A 20,236-nucleotide genomic window follows, 5' to 3' on the forward strand; every position below is an offset into this window, starting at 1 on the left:
TGCACATTATTTATTCAGTGTTAAAGTGCAGTTCAACAAACATGCTCAGCTCATGAAGGTAAAGTGTGTTTCTGTGAGTATTAATGAAGGTAAAGTGTGTTTATGTCAGTATTAATGAAGGTAAAGTGTGTTTTTGTCAGCATGAATGAAGGTAAAGTGTGTTTCTGTAACTTCTTCACATTTCCAGGCTGTAGAAGTCTGTTTTTTCAGTGAAAAGAGGAACAGAGAGACACACTTCCTGGTGGTGAAACAGTTGAATCTTCTTCTGCTCAACATTTTGTAAGAGTTCAGAGCTGCTTCTCTGTTTCACAACACAGTGATGATCGTGCATGTTTGTTAACATAACGGATATGAGGAATATGAAGGTATATTTGTCTTTATTACGCAAAAAAAAAATGTTTTGAGAGTAAATTTATTTCACTGCATAAACTGAGAATAAACTATTTGTTAGTTTTGCTTATGAGTGGCAGGCCGTGTGTTTTATACCTGGGCCTTCAGTGCTGTCCTACTACAGTTGAGCCACCTCCTAATAACCTCATTATGACGCCACAGCCACAGGTTATTAGGGGTCTAACAAAACACATATTCGTATTGAACCGTTCAGTACGAGGCTCACGGTTCAGTACGCATTATGAATCAAACAAGACATTTGTATGAAACTAGTTAATTTGGGAAATGCAGAAGCTTAAATTGTGGGAAATCTAATGCTCTCTCAGTGGAGAGATGGCAAACCCACCCAACGTCACAGACAACGTGCTGTCTGACACGCCCACCATGGAAGAACAACATTGTACTCTGGTGAGGCACGTGTGTTCTGGGAAGCTGTGCTAAACTAGGTTAGCAGGAAAACCAACAGCACACACGCTACAAACTCTCCCTGCAGCGGAGAAACACACTCCCCATTTCTCCAGAGCATAATTCCTGCTTTGTAAAAGAAAACAAAAGCCCAAGCAGAGAACCAAATGTCCGACCCCTAACCCATACAGGTTATTATTTGTTTTGTGAAAAATTGAAGCTCAACACCTACAAATACACTACGTGCAGATACATGAATACACGCATGACAAGATGCTTTGTTATTAACGCACAATATAGTCAAAATCAAGGCAATTAACACAATGACAAGAACAAACTCACAAGAACCAGTCACATATATTTATATAACAACAAAGCATGACAAATCAATCCAGCAACACTGCGGCGCTAAAACACATATTCATCCACACACTGAAGAGCAGGGACCATTCAAATATTATTCACATATTCTCCTGTTTGCTCAGTTCATGTCTCAACTGTCCCAGAGGACAAAACCAGTCCTAGATGACCTGTGTGTCTGATGGTGTAGTAACAGGGAAAATGCTATAATACCCTGTAAAATGTATGTAATAGACTGTAAATAAGTCACAGCATGTTAGCCATCTTATGAATCTCCTGTTATACCTCAGAAAACATCCACAGGCCTGTAATTAATCCTCACATGTACATTACGCAATCAAGCAATCTCCTTCATCCTCTCCTTTAAGTGGCTGATTGTCAGTAAATATGTACAGCATGATTATTATTCTTTCATCACATGATTTTAAAATGTAAGAATTATAGTATTATGAAACAATATATATTGTATCTTGACAGAGAGGACAGATGGAGACACCTAAAAAGGTCCTCTTGGACACTTTGGAGAAGTTAGGAGCCGACCAGTTTAAAAAATTCAAGTGGTTTTTGGAGCAGGAGGTCCTAGAAGGCTTTCAAGCAATCCCAAAGAGTCGACTGGAGAATGCAGACCGGATGGACACAGTGGATCAGATGGTCAAGAACTACAGCATAAACACTATTAAAGTGACCCGAATAGTTTTAGTGGAGATGTGTGAGAACGATCTCGTGAAGAGTTTATCAAAAAGCAAATCGGAACCCAAAGGTAAGTCATGGTATGAACAAAAAGATCAAACTTACATCTCACAAAGACTTTAAATATAAAAAAGCGAGTTGCATCTTTCATCTTTCTTGCATCTTGCAGCTTTCAGAAGAAGCTACCAAACACACATCCACCGGAGAAAATACATTTAAAATTTTCAGAAAAAGCAACGAAACAAAGGCAGACAATCCTGTTTTTGTTGCCTCTAATGTTTAGAATTAGCACACTGGTGTGACTGTAAGGTACTGCTTGGACGTCATTGATTCCCTCTGTAATTAAGTAATAAACCTTCTGGTTATTTGGAGAACACAGAGTTCATGGACACATGAAGCACAACATGTCAGTTGATGTTAAATGATACTAAGCCATTTTACAATCAATAACCTATTCAGAGCCTTTAGTTATCAAATGAGATAAATAGATTTCATTAATACAGAAATGTGTATACTTGTTAGAAATTACTCACATTCACTGAAACAACCCCTCATTGATTTTGTTTTATTCATCCAGAGATTCTTACTGAGTGTCAGCGGAAACTCAAATCTAACCTGAAGAAGAAGTTCAAGAATGTGTTTGAGGGAATTGCTAAAGCAGGAAACAAAACCCTTCTGAATCAGATCTACACAGAGCTCTACATCACAGAGGGAGGGACTGCAGAGGTCAATGATGAACATGAGGTCAGACAGATTGAAACAGCATACAGCAATCCAGACAGACCAGAAACAACCATCAGACAAGAAGAAATCTTCAAAGCCTCACCTGAAAGAGAGGAACCAATCAGAACATTGATGACAAAGGGAGTGGCTGGCATTGGGAAAACAGTCTTAACACAGAAGTTCACTCTGGACTGGGCAGTAGGCAAAGCCAACCAGGACATACAGTTCATCTTTCCATTCACTTTCAGAGAGCTCAATGTGCTGAAAAAGAAAAAGTTCAGCTTGGTGGAACTTGTTCATCACTTCTTCAGTGAAACCAAAGAAGCAGGAATCTACAGCTTTGAAGAGTTCCTGGTTGTGTTCATCTTTGACGGTCTGGATGAGTTTCGACTTCCTCTGGACTTCCAAAACACTGAGATCCTGACTGATGTTACAGAGTCCACCTCAGTGGATGTGCTGCTGACAAACCTCATCAAGGGGAAACTGCTTCCCTCTGCTCGCCTCTGGATAACCACACGACCTGCAGCAGCCAATCAGATCCCCCCTGAGTGTGTTGACATGGTGACAGAGGTCAGAGGGTTCACTGACCCACAGAAGGAGGAGTACTTCAGGAAGAGATTCAGTGATGAGGAGCAGGCCAGCAGGATCATCTCCCACATCAAGACCTCACGAAGCCTCCACATAATGTGCCACATCCCAGTCTTCTGCTGGATCACTGCTGGAGTTTTGGAGAAGGTGTTGAAGACCAGAGAGGGAGGAGAGCTGCCCAAGACCCTGACTGAGATGTACATCCACTTCCTGGTGGTTCAGTCCAAACTGAAGAACGTCAAATATGATGGAGGAGCTGAGACAGATCCACACTGGAGTCCAGAGAGCAGGGAGATGACTGAGTCTCTGGGGAAACTGGCTTTTGATCAGCTGCAGAAAGGAAACCTGATCTTCTATGAATCCGACCTGACAGAGTGTGGCATCGATATCGGAGCAGCCTCAAAGTGCTCAGGAGTGTTCACACAGATCTTTAGGGAGGAGAGTGGACTGTACCAGGACAGGATGTTCGGCTTCGTCCATCTGACTGTTCAGGAGTTTCTGGCTGCTCTTCATGTCCATCTAACCTTCATCAACTCTGGTGTCAACCTGCTGCTGTCCTGGTGGTCTAAAGTCTTCAGAAACAAACCTAAACATCTCTATCAGAGTGCTATGGACAAGGCCTTACAGAGTCCAAATGGACACCTGGACTTGTTCCTCCGCTTCCTTCTTGGTCTTTCACTGGAGACCAATCAGAAACTCCTATACGGTCTGTTGACACAGACAGGAAGTAGCTCACAGACCAATCAGGAAACAGTCCAGTACATCAAGAAGAAGATCAGTGAGAATGTGTCTCCAGAGAAAAGCATCAATCTGTTTTACTGTCTGAATGAACTGAATGATGGTTCTCTAGTGGAGGAGATCCAAAAGTCCCTGAGTTCAGGATGTCTCTCCACAGATAAATTGTCTCCTGCTCAGTGGTCAGCTCTGGTCTTCATCTTACTGTCATCAGAAAGAAATCTGGATGTGTTTGACCTGAAAAAATACTCTGCTTCAGAGAAGGCTTTTCTGAGGCTGCTGCCAGTGGTCAAAGCCTCCAACAAAGCTCTGTAGGCGGATACACTACAGATCCATTACCATTACTAAATATGTTTGATATTTTACTTTGATTAAACATTTTGTTTGTATTAATCCCTGTTCCTCCCCTAGGCTGAGAAGCTGTAACCTCTCACAGAGAAGCTGTGGAGCTCTGTCCTCAGTCCTCAGCTCCCAGTCCTCTAGTCTGAAAGAACTAGACCTGATTGACAACAATTTGCAGGACTCAGGAGTGAAGCTGCTCTCTGCTGGACTGGCGAGTCCACACTGTACACTTGAAAGTCTAAGGTCAGGATCAGATGATTTACTACAAAGATGACGAAGTGGTCTAAGTGTCGGATCTGCTAAGTCCATGGTGGTGTTACCAAAATGTTACTGTTGGATAACAATGTCTACTAGTGTCTCTGCTAATATGTGTTTGGAAATAATGGTGTAAACTGAATGGTGAACTGGCCACTATCCTGCTCAGGATCAAAGTGTTGGATGGCTTGTCCAACCAACATGAACATCCTTTGGCCCACCTGCTTTCAGGGAACCAGGACGGTTTAAGTCGTGCTTTTAGTTTGTTAGAGCAATACACTGGAATAATGTATTTCACTGTTAATAATGATTTTAAATGTCTTTACAGTGACAGGATTTTCAAAAAGTTTAAAAAAGAAGATGAAACCAAAATGAAAGCCACTCATGTTTATGATGAAAATAATTATTCATTGTGTATCAATATAAGAAACTGTGTGTTGTTTTGTGTGTTTGCAGTCTGTCAGGCTGTCAGATCACAGAGGAAGGCTGTTCTTCTCTGGTCTCAGCTCTGAAGTCAAACCCCTCCCATCTGAGAAAACTGGATCTGAGTTCCAACAACCTGAAGGATTCAGGAGTGAAGCTGCTGAGTGGTTTTCTGGAGAGTCCACATTGTAGACTGGAGACTCTGAGGTGGGTTCACTGTCTGCTGCTAGTGCAGCACCTTCATGTTTCATCAATAACTCTTTTTGATTTATCGACGTGTAGATCCATAAAGTGTTACATTTTCTGGTAATATGTTGTCACGTGCTTCTCCTTTCTCTCCTGCACGTTCTAAGAATACATTTTTAAAGAGATAAACCTATCCCTGCACCTTCCCTTTCCTCTGCCAGCACGCAAGCCAAAAAGCCAGCCTCCAATTCTTCAAAATCAATGGTTTATATCAGTCTGAGCATGCACCAGAGGAAGTGCTGCCCTCACGTGTCGGTCTTGCGAGACAGCTCGGAGCACTGCACCCCGCCCGGACAGGCTATGTGGCCTGGTTACGGCCTTTAGTTGAACTTTTCTTTTAAGACTGAATTTAGTAGTTCCTAATTTCACTCTGGACTTATGACACTCTTGCTCACTGTTAGGTACAACACAATGAGAACATGATATTACAGTAACAGCCGATTATATGAGCTTTGTTGCCAAGCATATATTACATATATTTTTTTTTATTTAAACCTTTATTTAACCAGGAGAGTCCCATTGAGATTAAAAATCTCTTTTTCAAGGGAGACCTGGCCAAGACAGGTATATAACAGAGTAAACTTCCAAATATATGTACTCTTTAATATATGTACTCTTTAGGCAGGGTTGTCTGACTGCTACCTTTATGAGGTAGGAGCCCTATCCCAAGCAATAAGTGAACTTCCATCAAGCAATTAAAAAAATATGTGATCAATGATAGTTCATATGGTTCATACAATTCATAGGTTAAAAGGTTACAATGGTCCTCAGGTGCCTGATACAACCTGTAGCACACCACAACAGAAGAACTTTAGGTTGCTTAACCCTTAGATTACTCTTTTTGATCATGAAATATCAACAAAAGAACACGACAAGAGGAACTAAGAGGCCCCAGATTGATCCTGATCTTTGCCAATCGTCTTTGTGTGTGCGTTTTGAAATTACTGTATGTATTCGAAATTTGACCATTCATGGTCACTATGTGTGTGCGTGTGTGTGTGTGTGTGTGTATATGTGTGTGTGTGTGTGTGTGTGTGTGTGTGTGTGTGTGTGTCTCGGACTGCACTCAGTGTAGGATATGTGTGCAGCAGGTGCACGCTTTGGAGAGCCACAGGTCCCTGTAGCCTCTTTGTTACTTTATTTATTTGTTTTTGGTCTTTTGGTCTCTGACCTTCACCTACGAAATGTCACTCAAAGAGACACAAAAAAACTACAAAGAGACACAAAATGACTACAAAGAGACACAAAGAGAAACAAAAAGACACAAAGACTACAAAGAGACAATACAAGTTACTTGAATATACTATACTATACCTGATGAATAATGTATACTATACTTGAGTGACTCAATGTTCACTCTAACAAAGGAAATGTAATTTAGTTACACGTAAAGAACCAAACTTTTTTTTAAGTTGTAGGAAAATAACTATTAAAGTAATATTTAAAAAAATATATTTCTGATACTGACTTTTTTTCAAAACATTTAGCTTTTCTTTTTTGTGTGACTGTGGGATAACAATGTCTACTAGTGTCTCTGCTCATATGCGTTTGGATATAATGGTGTAAACTGAATGGTGAACTGACCACTATCCTGCTCGGGATCAAAGTGTTGGATGGCTCGTCCAACACTTTGAATAAATATTTAATTTTCTGATCCACTCTGAAGAATCTGGATCAATACTGATCAATGATTTTAAATGTCTTTACAGTGACAGGATTTTCACAAAATGTCTGTTTACAAAAGAAGATGAAACCAAAATGAAAGCCACTCATTTTTATGATGAATATAATTCTTCATTGTGTATCAATATAAGAAACTCTGTATGTTGTTTTGTGTGTTTGCAGGCTGTCATGGTGTCAGATCACAGAGGAAGGCTGTTCTTCTCTGGGCTCAGCTCTGAAGTCAAACCCCTCCCATCTGAGAGAACTGAGTCTGAGAGGAAACAACCTGAAGGATTCAGACGTGAAGCTGCTGTCTGATCTTAAGAGGAGTCCACATTGTAGACTGGAGACTTTTGGGTCAGTAGAGGGTTGGAGTCAGTCCATTCCAGTTTCTGCAGTATTGTACCAAACACAGATCCACAGGCTTGTTGTGATTGTGTTTAAGTGGATGTGTTGTTGTTCACGTCTACAGGAAGTGAAGCTTGCTAACAGCTGACGGCATCACCAGATGTTTAGAGACAGTGGTCCTCATTCATCAAACTAGCAAACTGTTGATCAGTTCATCTTTGTCACAGCTCTGAGATCAGTCTGACTGAAGCCTGCACATCACTGTCTCTCACTTCATAGAACCAGCGTTACATGTAGCCAATCATCAATCATGGCTGAAATAAGTACTAGTGCTGCTTTGTACAAGTTGAGGAAGTCCCAGATATCTGAAACCAAACATCATGTCTGGTTCATAACATCATCTGGAGGCTGTATTCACTGTATCTATCCAGACACTCGTCGGCTGGTTTACTACAGCTGTATGAACCCAGAATGAACAGATTCAGCTGTGATTTCAGTTCAACAAACATTCAAAGGATGCTGAAATAACTATATAATGATGTTGATTTGTAAAAAGTCTGAATTCATGCTTTGTCAGGTCTGTCCACAAGATGACAAGCAAACAACTGTTAAAGTGGTTGTTTTCTGAATGAAGTTTGGATCAATAAATGCTAGGCTATGCTAACATTGTAGCTGCTCCATCATCTAGGCGTAAATAGGTCAGTGTGGTTATTGTTTGTACCATAGACAGTCTGTGGTTCATACTCATACATTTATACACATAGTTTGGTCTCTGTATGAGGTATCATAGACCTCTGGGTGAACACAGACGGATACAATATGTTTATCCTCCATTTCTGATTCAACACCATCAGGACGTCAGTGATGAAGGAGGAGAAGCTCACCGCTGAAAGGCTTTAACAACACAGCCTCACGTGTATTTGCGACTTTGCATTTACTTTGTATGTAATCGCATCCCGGGAAAAATCCGCTTGGCGTTTGTTGTGAACACAGCACAACATTACATTACATTACAGTTATTTAGCAGGTGCTTTTATCTAAAGCGATTTACAATTCAGTATCTATCTACACACCATAGGCACAACTGCTCTCCACTTAGCCACAGTCACCCCATAACAGGGTTAAATCCATCTTTACAGTGAGCAGTGAACACCTCTCTGGTTCTGCAATCATGATACGTTCAGGACCCTCAGCACTTTATTTCAGTGAAACCTGCAGAGTCAACAGACTGGAGGCCCAAAGTGTCTGCAGGTGTGTGAGCTTGGAGCTCAGTGTAGTTAACATGAGAGCTGAGAGGAAGCTGCTCTTTCTACTGGATGTGCTGTCACTGACTGACGGCTGATGAAAGGGAGTCTCTGTAAACACTCATTCATCTCTTCTCTTGTCTTCTTCTTCTCTCAGCATATGGAAGTGATCTCTGTAAGCTGAGTCCTGATGATCCAGAGAGCATCTGGAGACTGGAGACTGCTCCACCTCCTCCACCTGGATTTTATTTAGTGTACCAAACACCAGAAGACTTTTAAAAGACTAAAGTCTTACTCCCTCTCACATATGAAGACATTGGGCCTCATATAACAACAGATGTACTCTTATTTAAGGCCCGAGGACCTTTGGAAATTCTACTGATTATTTTTGTTAGGGTTCATATTTGTTGTCTGCCGCTTCACCTCAAACTCCCGTGAGCTGGAATGAGGTAGAAAAATGAAACTTGGAACAATAACTGGAAATGATCTTCATGTGCTTCTCAAGACATAGAACTCTGATCGGCCACATGGTGGCGCTGTAATGAACGTCCCCAAATGCAATTTTTGAAAAGCCACGCCCCTCACACCAGAAGACCCATTGACTGGACATTTGACACCCATGTTCAGCTCAGTCTGCTCTACAAAACAGCCTTTTGGACCGTATACAGATGTTTGCTATCTCCTCCTAAACTCCAATCTCCACAAAACTTGCAGAAATTGTCCACAAGAGTGACTGAAACAAACTCTGAAAGTATTTTTTGTTTCTATACTTCTTCATCGTCATGTGATCTTTTGCTTATTTCACGGGTTCACACTGATTGTTTTGACTGTAAACTTTTATAAACTGCTGCTCAGAAAAGTTACAACATGCAGGTTATAAATCATGATAGAAGAATGTGATTGATGAACATTCAAAGTAACACTTTTATAAATAAATACATGTAAATGTCACATTGTGTCTCATCAGTGAGACATGCATGTGATCCAAGTTGCTGCTGCTTCATTAAATCTTTCTGAACTGAGCTGATCTTTATCTCTTTAGATGGTTAGTTAGCATCATCTGGTGGACAGATAGGAGAACTACATCACCTCATCTGTGATTTGTCTGATTGGCTCGCTGTGAGGACGCGTTATAAAGGAAAGGAAGGACTCAGTGAAAACTGGATTTGGTTTGAGAAAGCATAATACACATTACAATAACCATCTCCAACACTCAACAACACAACAGACTAGATTAGACTGTAACAAATAAGTTTCTGGGGCTGTACAACACTCAAATACAGAATATTGTGGCTGTGTAAATTGTACATTTGGGGAGTAAACTGACATTTTGGGGAAACTGTAGCACATTTTGACAATATTACAAATTATATTTTACAGTCTGGAAGGACCAGGTGAGCTTAATCGCCTTGATCTGACCCAATTATAATAAAAGACACAAATCATACATATGCTTTGCACTACTATTTAGGTAGTTTATTGAATATTATTCTATTTCATTGTATATATTGTGGATTTTATATTCAATATTTTTACTGTTATTTTATTTACCTGTACCATAATTGCTGCGGTAGCGAGGATTAATATAGTAACCATCTATCTCATCTACACTATAAATAAAATATTTGTTGGTACACATCGGCTGAATTCATCTGGCTTATTACGACTGTACGAACAACCCAAAAAATTGCTGCAATTGTAAAAAATGAATGCGTTGTAGAGTCTGTCCACAAGATTAGCAAACAATTTTAAAAAATGCTTGTTTTCTGAATCGATCAGGGCTATGCTATGCTAACAGTGTAGCTGCTACATCAACACTTCAAATTACTCCAAGTTATTGTTTATTATCACTCATATACAGTGCCCTCCAGAATCATTGGCACCCTTAGTAGATATGAGCAAAACAGGCTGTGAAAAAATGTCTTTGCTGTTTATCCTCTTGGTCTTTCACTCAAAATATTCACAAAAATCTTACCTTTTCATTGAAGTAAAATTATTGAAAGAAAAAAAAATGTTGACATTAAATAAATATTTTTCTCCAAAACATGTGTGCCACAATTATTGGCACCCCTAGAAAATATCATGATTAAAATCTAACTAGTATAATTCCAGTCATATTTTACATTTGTAAGTTCACCTGTTTGATTAGGAACTCTTAAGTGGTCAACCATGACTTCCAGTTTCACTGGGGTATAAATATGAGATAATACAGGCCAAATTCCCTTGGTCATTCATCACAATGGGAAAAACCCGAGAACACAGTGACGATGTACGACGAAATGTTGTTGAGCTTCACAAATCAGAAAATGGATATAAGAAAATCTCTAAACAGTTGAAAATACCCATTTCCACTATCAGGGCAATAATTAAGAAGTTTAAAGTGACAGGAGATGTTAAGAATCAGCCTGGAAGAGGACGTGTGTGTACATCGACCCCACGCACCGTGAGGAGGATGAGTCGACTGGTAAAAGAATCTCCAAGGATCACAGCTGGAGAATTGCAGAGGTTAGTTGAGTCTTGGGGTCAGAAAGTCTTCAAAACTACCATCAGATGCCACCTACATCACCACAAGTTGTTTGGGAGAGTTGCCAGAAAAAAGCCTCTGCTGTCAATCAACAACAAGCTAAAGCGCCTACAGTTTGCCAAATGTTACTGGGACTTTCAATGGGACCGGGTTATACGGTCAGATGAGACCAAAATAGAGCTTTTTGGCAACAAACATCAAAGGTGGGTTTGGCGTAGACAGAAAGATAGCCACACAGAGAAGCACCTCATACCCACTGTGAAGTATGGTGGTGGATCTTTGATGTTGTGGGGCTGTTTTTCTTCCAAAGGCCCTGGACATCTTGATAGGATACATGGTATCATGGACTCCATCAAATACCAGCAGATATTAAATGAAAACCTAACAGCCTCTGCCAGGAAGCTTGAAATGGGCCGTGGTTGGACCTTCCAGCAGGACAATGATCCGAAGCACACCTCAAAACCTACACAAAAATGGTTCACCCACCACAGAATAAAGGTTTTGCCATGGCCATCACAGTCCCCCGACCTAAACCCCAGAGAAGATCTGTGGGATGAGCTGAAGAGGAGAGTCCACAAGCGTCGACCTCGGAATCTGAAGGATCTGGAGAGATTCTGCATGGAGGAATGGTCTCAGATCCAGAGCCATGTGGTCACCAACCTCATCATGCAATATAGGAGAAGACTCACAGCTGTTATCTTGGTAAAGGGAGGCTGCACCAAATATTGAATGAAGGGGTGCCAATAATTGTGGCACATATTTTTGAGAAAAATATTTGTTTCATGATAAAAATGTAATGTTTCTTTCAATTATGTTACTTCAGTTAAAGGTTAGATTTTTGTGAATATTTTGAATGAAAGGTGAGGATAAACAATAAAGACATTTTTTTGCATCTCGTTTTGCTGATTTTTACTAAAGGGTGCCAATAATTCTGGAGGGCACTGTACATAGATCTTCATCTGTTAGCTACTAGACTTGGTTACGTATTTACTTTCAAGAATGAAATAAACATTATTCAACTCATGTGAATTAATACTTACTTTAGTATCTTCATTATGCTGTATAATTATACTGCACTCAATTTCAGAGGAAAACACTGTTTCCTTTACTGCAAGATATTTATCTGACAGCTATGTGCAGACATCATGTGATCTTATGAAATATGACATTGTTTTTGATTAAACCCAACAGCTACATCAGAATACCGTTTACGTGATATTATGGTAATAAATATAAAATATAACATGTATTAGTTGTAGCACTTTAAAAAGGGGGCACTTGTAATCCTGACTTTTGCTTTTGTCACAGGTATTTTTACCTGATAATACTTCAATAATCCAGTTCTGTTATACAGTATATATACTGTGAATTTGTTAAAGCTTCCCTTTTTATTTATTATTATTCTAATCTTTCTAAATTACAATGTTTGAGTAAGAAGCATTTAAGGGACTAACACCTGAATTATTTGCTGATGATTTATGATTATTCCAGTTAAATAAATGGTTGTCAAAATGAAAACGACTCACATTCAAATGGTTTCTTCATTTATTTGAATACATTTATACTGCTGAGACGAGCTGTTTTAAGTCCCATCACGAAAAACAACTGATGTGGCAGAAACAAATCCAGAACGCCGAGTCAGGCTGAAAGAGCACGCTGCATTTCATCAATAACGAAAAGTTACAAACAAATTTTACTTTCTGAAATGGAGGAAGTAAACATGACACTGAAAGAAACTGATCAAATGTAAATGTGTCTGAAATCATTCATGGACTTGAGGGTTCAACAACCTCTGTTCCTTTAAGCTTCATCACTAGCAAGCGAGCATTTCATCAGTCACTGGTTTTATTCTAATGTTCATTATACTGAAGAAGTTAATTCAACCCAAACACACTTAGAAAAACAACAAAGGCATATTGTGGATAAAAAAAACGCTGCTCAAAAGACCCTAAAGAGAAATGAAGAAAAGAAGCAGAAAATATTTCAGCGTGTTCAGTTTTGAAGATGCATCCATGTGTGCACTGAACCCTTAGAGTGGCCTCATCCTGCTGTAATTATATATATATATATATATATATATATATATATATATATATATATATATATATATATATATATATATAAAAAGTTGTTGTGCTAGTTGGTACGAGCTTCACGAGTTGTCATTCATATTTAACTGACTTTAAACGGTATAATAACATAAATTGATCAATGCAGATTCACAACCTCTGTAACTCTGACAGAACCGTTTGTGAAGCTTTCCACTCTCTGGCCATGTGCTATCTGACATTTACTACCACCAGTGGTGTTTTTAAGGGTTCAGCAGAGGTGGTAAATCACACAGATCCAGACGAACCCCGACCTAAACTCATTGAATATAAAAAGGTATCTGCTGCGTGATGTAGCGCCTCTGCTCCTTCCGCCCTAAACGTTAACGTTTCATTTCATAAAACTATATGAAAGCTACTTTGATGACGAATTATCAAATCGTTTATCAAACCAAAAAAAGGTTCCAGCTACTAGAATGTGAATATTTTTCTCTGAGATTCAACGAAACCTCTCTGTTAGACAAAACGAGCACTTGGGTATTTCATACCGTATATTTATATTTCATAATTTCTCAACATTTTCTGGACCAAATCATGAACTGAGAACCAGATTGACGGATGAAACGGTGGTCGGTTGCAGCAGTAGTGGTCTGTCCTTCATCAGAGGTGATGAAACAGAAGACCTGTAGCATGAACAGAGAGCGTTAACGCGGCTGAGACCAACACAGCTAAACATCTAACTCCATGAGTCGAACATAAGGGACAGAGACATCGTAGCGCCGACGTGCGACTCAGGCGGTTCAAATGTCAGAGAAACGCTACGTTACGCAATCACGTAACCGGCAATCAGACCGGAAGACGGAACAGGAAGAAGTTACGCTTCACGAGTCGTGAGTCAATAAGGCCTCCAGCTCAACGCTTCAGACTCTCACGAGGACGTTTCCTGTTCCCGCTACGTTTTTATCTGATGTGGTTGTTTTTGTATGAAGCTTGAAACAGCCTAATTCGCCATTTTGTAGCCTCACGTCTGCAGCCGAGAAACCAATAGAAACTCTTTAAAGTTTGTTTAGGACAGCAAGTCTATATTCTAACCCTGGAACTAAAGAAAACAGAGACAGCATCGTGACGGGCCTTCTCACCGCCGTCACGACTTACCACGTCTCCCTCCGAAACGCAGTGCTTCAAAAAGATATAAACATTTGTACAATCTTTAGAAAAGAATTCACATTGAATGTGCCGTCATCTGGAACCAGTTCATTCCGCAACAAACACCTCTCTGGACGGGGTTCTCCTCTCCTCTAGTAGAACCTCTTGTTCCTCTCCTGTCTCTTCTGGAAAACCACAGCTCCCACCACGGCGCACACCACGATCCCCAGCAGAGCGCACAGCAGCAGCAGGAAGACCTTCCAGCCCGTGAGCGGCGTGCCACGGAAGTTTCCGGTGGGATCGTCGATGTTGTCTACGAAGGAAAAAAAAAAAAATAGTTTCCTGGTTCAGGCGCTGTGTTTTTAAAGGGTTAGTGCAGATGTTTCTACAGATGCTAGACACCAAAAAATATCAAGATCTGTTCAAGAGCACGCTGTCTTTAGAGTATTTAAAGAACTCGGGGAACTTGAATCTACCTTTGGGGGACTTGAGGAGGCTGACGCTGGGCTCGATCTTGGTCCAGTCCAGGTTCTCCTCCTCGGGGGTGTGTTCCACCATCAGCTGGTAGAGCTTCATCGAGATGATGTCGTGGTTATCTGGAAAACGACATAAACGATGGGCTTAGAAAACCTGTAACAATCTGCGACATATTACTTTAAATATGTCATAAATACCTCTGATGACAACACTCCATGACAATGTAGAAGAACGCTGTCATAATAATAAATACATAAGTTACGGAGGCAGAGGGTAATATTCCAAAAAAACATCGGAGATCAAAGTCAGAAATTAACAATAAAAACTCTGATAGTCTCTAAGATTCACCACTACCTCGTTCTCAACAGGCCAAATTCACAGCAAAGTCTCTTCAAAATTCAGATGCCAGATTGTTTTTTTGTTTTTTACCTACAATGGCCCTCAACAAACGTCTGCTTCAGAACTTCAGTCGTGAACATCATGACTTCTCTACGTCCGTGGTTGGCTGGTGTGTAAACTCACCAGACAGATCTCCTGTAGCTGCCGAGGCACCGAAGAAATACCCGGTAGGAAGACGAACGCCTCCGATGTCGATGCACTCCTTCCATTCGTTCTTGTCCTCCACATCAACCATCACCTGCAGGACAAAGACGACTTTTTAAATAATCAAGAAAATACTCTTTACGTTGGAAAGCGTGTTTACATCCAGACACAAACATGGGTTATTTACTGCACTCGTGTGTGTCTGGATCACACGTTCTTGTTTGGACTAGAGGAGAAGCTGTCTGTGCGTACCGTGAGTCTTCCTTTGGAGTAGCGGATGGCGAGGTACGTGTCGTGCTCTCGGTTCCGGATCTCAGCCGAGCAGCCGCCGAGCTCCGACGAGCGGCCGTCTTTGCCGTGGTCGTAGTTCACCGAGCCGTTGTTCACCATGGCCGAGATGAACGGGAAGGAGCGCTACAGACGGGGGACGAGAGAATCAACGCGCGTGTGGAGATAAGAAGGTATTATATGAACTCTTAAATGGAGATGATGCACAAAATAATACAGGAAAAAAAAATATAAGAAGCCCACGTGACACACACACACACACACACACACACACACACACACACACACACACTACCTTCACACTGCAGGTATTCTTTAAGTCATATCTGATGTTTTGAACTGACGTATTACTGTATTTTCTGTATTTTCTAAGTTACCAAAAAGACTTGTAATTAACGCAAACTACATGTTTTGTCGGTATTAAGTCTTCTTGCTCCTCATCTTTGACAAGCTTTGACTTGTGTGTGAGTGTAGATTATTAATCTGTGGATATGTCTCCCTTGAGAGGTAAGAAAGAACTGGACACGTTCCGCTGCAATGTGAAAGTAGAAAGCATAATTCACCAGACAAGTTCTGGTGAGACAGAAACAAACCTTTAAAGACATGGACCCGTGTCATTAAAGTCAAGACAAACACGTGAAAATATGGCAAATTAATTCTGTGGGGTTTGCAAATGTTAACATGCTTAAAACATTCTACCAACATGCCGAGTTAAAGTTAAAGAAACATGGCGTGCTGACGAGTAAAACCTGACAAACCACTCACATCCGTGGCGTCATCGTTAGAGTACGTGTCTATAAAAGCGGCCAGCCCGTGGAAGAGAGCATTGTTGGAAAACACAGGCCCTGAAAAGAAACGAGCCGGTCAATCGCCTCGAGCCGCACACACACACACACACACACACACACACTTACATCCATCCCATGGAGGTCATTGCGGAAGGTATCCACAAACAAAGCCAGGCCAAGAAACTGATCTTGGTTTCCAAACACAGGGCCTAGGATGGAGGCAGAGACGAGGCGACACATGAGCAGACGACAAGAGACACTTTCCTGTGGTCAGCAGTGAAGCCGAGCGGGTCGACACACATCTGGACATGATTCAAAAATACAAATAAAACAGCTTCCTGACGGAGCGAGCATGATGAGCGTTCATCTACAGTGAAGGGTAAGTCACAATAACTGGGCTGGTGTGAGGCTGGTTTTCATTAAAACCCAACAATGTGGAGACTTCTTTTAAACGGTTGTCTCTGTCTTAAAGCTACAGGACGCAGCGTGACGCCTCTCACACTCCAGACTTTATTCATGGACCCTTTCACACAGTCTGCTCCTTCGTCTTCTTTACTTCACACTGTTCTAGCCTCCCTCTATCGCCCACCTTTGGTTTCACTTAATCAGAACAAAGTAATGAGAGTCAGAGGAATATTAAACCTGCAACATGTTTGGATCTTGTTCTTATGAATGTTTGTGGTTCATTCTTTAAATGGGAATTTAAAAACTTAGTTTTGTAATTCCACCGTTAGGTATTTGTTTTCAGTGCTTCACTCGTGCGTCACATTAATGTAATGCTTCCAGTTAAAACGAGTATTCATACATCTGCGTGTTTGTCTTTAAATCAGCCTTAAAGCCTCCATGTTCCCATGAATCCGGTCTCTAGAGCAGGACGACCGTCTAACGACGTCGTCTGTCTCTGAGACGCCGGCCTCCGGTCCCGGTGAGTCTTCAGTCGTAGACATGAGTGGAGGATGAATGGAGTTTACTGGAGAATGCATCGGGGCATTCTGACCACTGCTGCTGTCTCCACTTTAGGGTAGCAGCAGCATGCACACATTCAGAGGTACTTTCCAGAACACAGTACTTCTAAATGTTACCGTTGCTGCAAGAAGGACCAGCTTGACCTGCAGTGAGGTCAGGCTGGGTGGAGACAACGTTACCTGGGTGGAGTCTGTCCTTGGTGTACCAGACTGCGATGCCGTCGCCGTGAAGGTTCTTCTTTCCTGACCCATGAACTTTAAACTGCACGTGCATCTCCCAGTCCTTCAGGTAACACGGCTGTGGACCAGAACCAGAACAGAAGTATTGACTTTCTACAGCAGCATCCTGAGACCAGCAGAGTGTTTTAAAAACGGGTCAAAGAGACAGAAACGGTCAAAATCACCGGCCATCTTTAAAGAGCTTTCATAGAGTATTTGTCTGAATATAATACACAAATGTTGATCAGGTATAAAATTAAACATATTTAATTACTGAATTGCATATTTTCCCCTTTTATCCACCAAAAGTTAATGTGAGGAAACAAACCTTTTATAGTGTAACTATATTATATGAGTTTTTTGTACATCTCTTCCATTCAAAGAAATAGAGAAAATATAAAAATGAGGCTGGATGTAGGTTGAGAATGGTTCAAAATGAGTCTGATGTGCTCTCAACCAAAGGCTGAAGTAGCTTTTGACGTTGCTATGAACAAACACATCCGAGTCAGACCGGCAGACAGCAGCCATGTTTGTAGTCTTTCCTCACCACAGTGTTCCAGATGGATCCCTGCTTGCTCTTCTCATCCGGAGTGAGTCGGACGTAGGAGCTCGTCACCAGCGTGCTTCCCCAGAAGTCCCACTGACTGCTGGGGCTGCTGCCGACACCTGAGAGACCAACGCATGAGAGGACCAGACACGGTCAGAGGAATATCCATGCTTCGTCTACACAAACCGTGCTCAGTGGCCCACTTAAGGCCACAGGCCGGTGCTCCTGTGTGAATGGAACCCTTGTAAAACATGGACGCCATGACGGTTACTCAACAGCTACTGTGCAAACACGCGGTGCACCAAGAAACATGTCAACCTTCAGAATTGTCAGGAATCCCTAGTTGTGAGTCCGATCTGGAGATGCTGAATTAAACAGACACACCTGCACTTCTAAGGACACGTCCTGACAAACACTCCCGTATGCTGAGGGGCGGGGTGAGGGAGCTCCGCAGGTGTCGTCATCAACACACATTTACACTATGATGGCATTCTTGGCTCGACCTGAATGACTGCAACAGTCCCAGCCCCCTGCTGCGCACGGTTAGATCGGTGCTTCAGTTTCGTCTTCAGAGGGTTTCGTTACAAAAGAACTTCCTGCTGAGACTCACCACAGAAGCACGAGCTGCCTCGTGGATCAGATGTCACACCAGTAGCTCCTGAACTACAGATAACACATCTAGAATATTGTATTTACATTTCTAAAACAAAGCAACACGGTGGGTTAGTTGTTAAATCATTTGCAAATAAACTGAAACATGCAAAAAAAAAAAAAAAAAATCTCTTCTCATACATTCTATATGTATTCTAGATTTTAATTCTTCTATTATTCTGTGCATGTGCAGCACTTAACTGCTTTTTGCACTCTGGTTAAATGCTGTTAGTATGAACTTTTGTGCCACACACAGAGAGAGAGAGAGAGAGAGAGAGAGAGAGAGAGAGAGAGAGAGAGAGAGAGAGAGAGAGAGAGAGAGAGAGAGAGAGAGAGAGAGAGAGAGAGAATAATAATAATAATAATAATAATAATAATAATAATAATAATAATAATAATGATGATGATGATGATGATGATGATGATGATGATGATGATGATGATGATGATATAAGGTGGTCCTTGGTTAAAGAACAATTCACAACCTCTGCATTACAACACATGCATGTTAAGCTATCTAGTTGTACATTTAGTCCGCATGAACGAGTCGTAACACGAGAGTCGGTTAGTTTAGTTAGCACAGAAGTCGCGCGTGTCGCTTAATATAATCATATATAATCATATATAATCCATATATAATATAATCCTCTAAAAAGGCAGCGAAAAACAGAGAAGTAGTAACTAGCAGCAGGTTAGCTAACGAGCTAGCTGAGCCGTGTTACCTTGGTACGGCTTCATTAACGAGTGCTCCCTCTTCAGATGCTCCGTGTTCCCGTCCGTTATGTCGCAGCACACCAGATACGATTGGAAAATCAAGAAGACCAGCGGGGCGCACAGAAATGCTCTAAAGTTCCCCATTGTTTGGGTTCAAAACAGCCTCGGAGAGAAACTCTCAAAACAAATTTCCTCTTCGAAACTCCATAAATCGAGCCGGTCCCTTCTCTATTATCTTCCGGAAGGAAACAACACACCCGTCCAACGTTTGTTGCCGCACTTCTTAAACCGAGGGGTCATATTGTTCGCTTTCTTATTTTTAAAAATCATTCTTTTATAAAGACGAACATGTTACCGGTACAATAAATCTGATTTGCTTGATATATTCTAAGTTAAATAATACGGTGGAAGCGTTGAGCTGTGTGTGTTTCCGCACGGAGGACTTTTGTAGACGGCGAAAATTGTACCAGCCAATCAGAGAAAAGCACATCGCAAATTAGGCCAATCAGAGAGCACTTGGTATGCGCTGGTTTTCCACTAGAGGGCGACAAAAGACAAACAATAAAAACAGGTACAGAGGTCTGTGTAGTTTTCTCAGAGATACAGTAGTCTAAACTAAGCTAAACTATACTTACAGTACTCTATAAATAACTTGCAATGCATAGTCAAAGAGTTTATTACATTTACTGGGCAAACATAATAATAATAATAATAATAATAATGTCAGTGAATGAATAAAACCTGTATTGTCTCTTGGGGAATTTGCTTTGAGCAAGGAGCATCAAATAATATCAAAGTAAAATCAACAACCATACATGACAACACAATTTAGAACATAAGCATCATAAAATCATCACTGGGGGAATTTATTGAGGACATCAGGAGCAACTTCTTGTTTTGTCCAGACAATGCAAA

At 41.0% G+C, this 20,236-nt stretch overlaps 1 protein-coding gene and 1 pseudogene across 2 annotated transcripts; one reads left to right on the forward strand and one right to left on the reverse strand.

Moving 5' to 3' along the window:
- Nucleotides 1–9,433, forward strand: part of LOC137875106 (NLR family CARD domain-containing protein 3-like) — a 47,519-nt pseudogene extending 38,086 nt beyond the window's left edge.
- A 3,029-nt stretch (nucleotides 9,434–12,462) lies between these two features.
- Nucleotides 12,463–19,535, reverse strand: lman2 (lectin, mannose-binding 2). 2 transcript variants are annotated; one of them, XM_068714081.1, is made up of 8 exons: nucleotides 19,330–19,535; nucleotides 17,957–18,075; nucleotides 17,371–17,488; nucleotides 16,203–16,282; nucleotides 15,402–15,563; nucleotides 15,129–15,243; nucleotides 14,606–14,725; nucleotides 12,463–14,442 (listed from the first exon to the last, which is right to left on the reverse strand). In XM_068714081.1, the coding sequence occupies exons 1-8, from the start codon at nucleotides 19,463–19,465 to the stop codon at nucleotides 14,282–14,284; spliced, it is 1,011 nt and encodes a 336-aa protein (XP_068570182.1). In that variant the 5' UTR covers nucleotides 19,466–19,535; the 3' UTR covers nucleotides 12,463–14,281. The 2 variants fall into 2 exon arrangements, with proteins under 2 accessions (XP_068570182.1, XP_068570181.1); XM_068714080.1 differs by lacking the exon at nucleotides 16,203–16,282 and adding an exon at nucleotides 16,352–16,434.
- Between the last annotated feature and the right edge of the window lie 701 nt (nucleotides 19,536–20,236).

This window comes from Cebidichthys violaceus, unplaced genomic scaffold, assembly GCF_023349555.1.
Source record: "Cebidichthys violaceus isolate CVI_PGR_0920_01 unplaced genomic scaffold, fCebVio1.0.p SCAF_2, whole genome shotgun sequence".
Classification (NCBI taxonomy): domain Eukaryota; kingdom Metazoa; phylum Chordata; class Actinopteri; order Perciformes; family Stichaeidae; genus Cebidichthys; species Cebidichthys violaceus.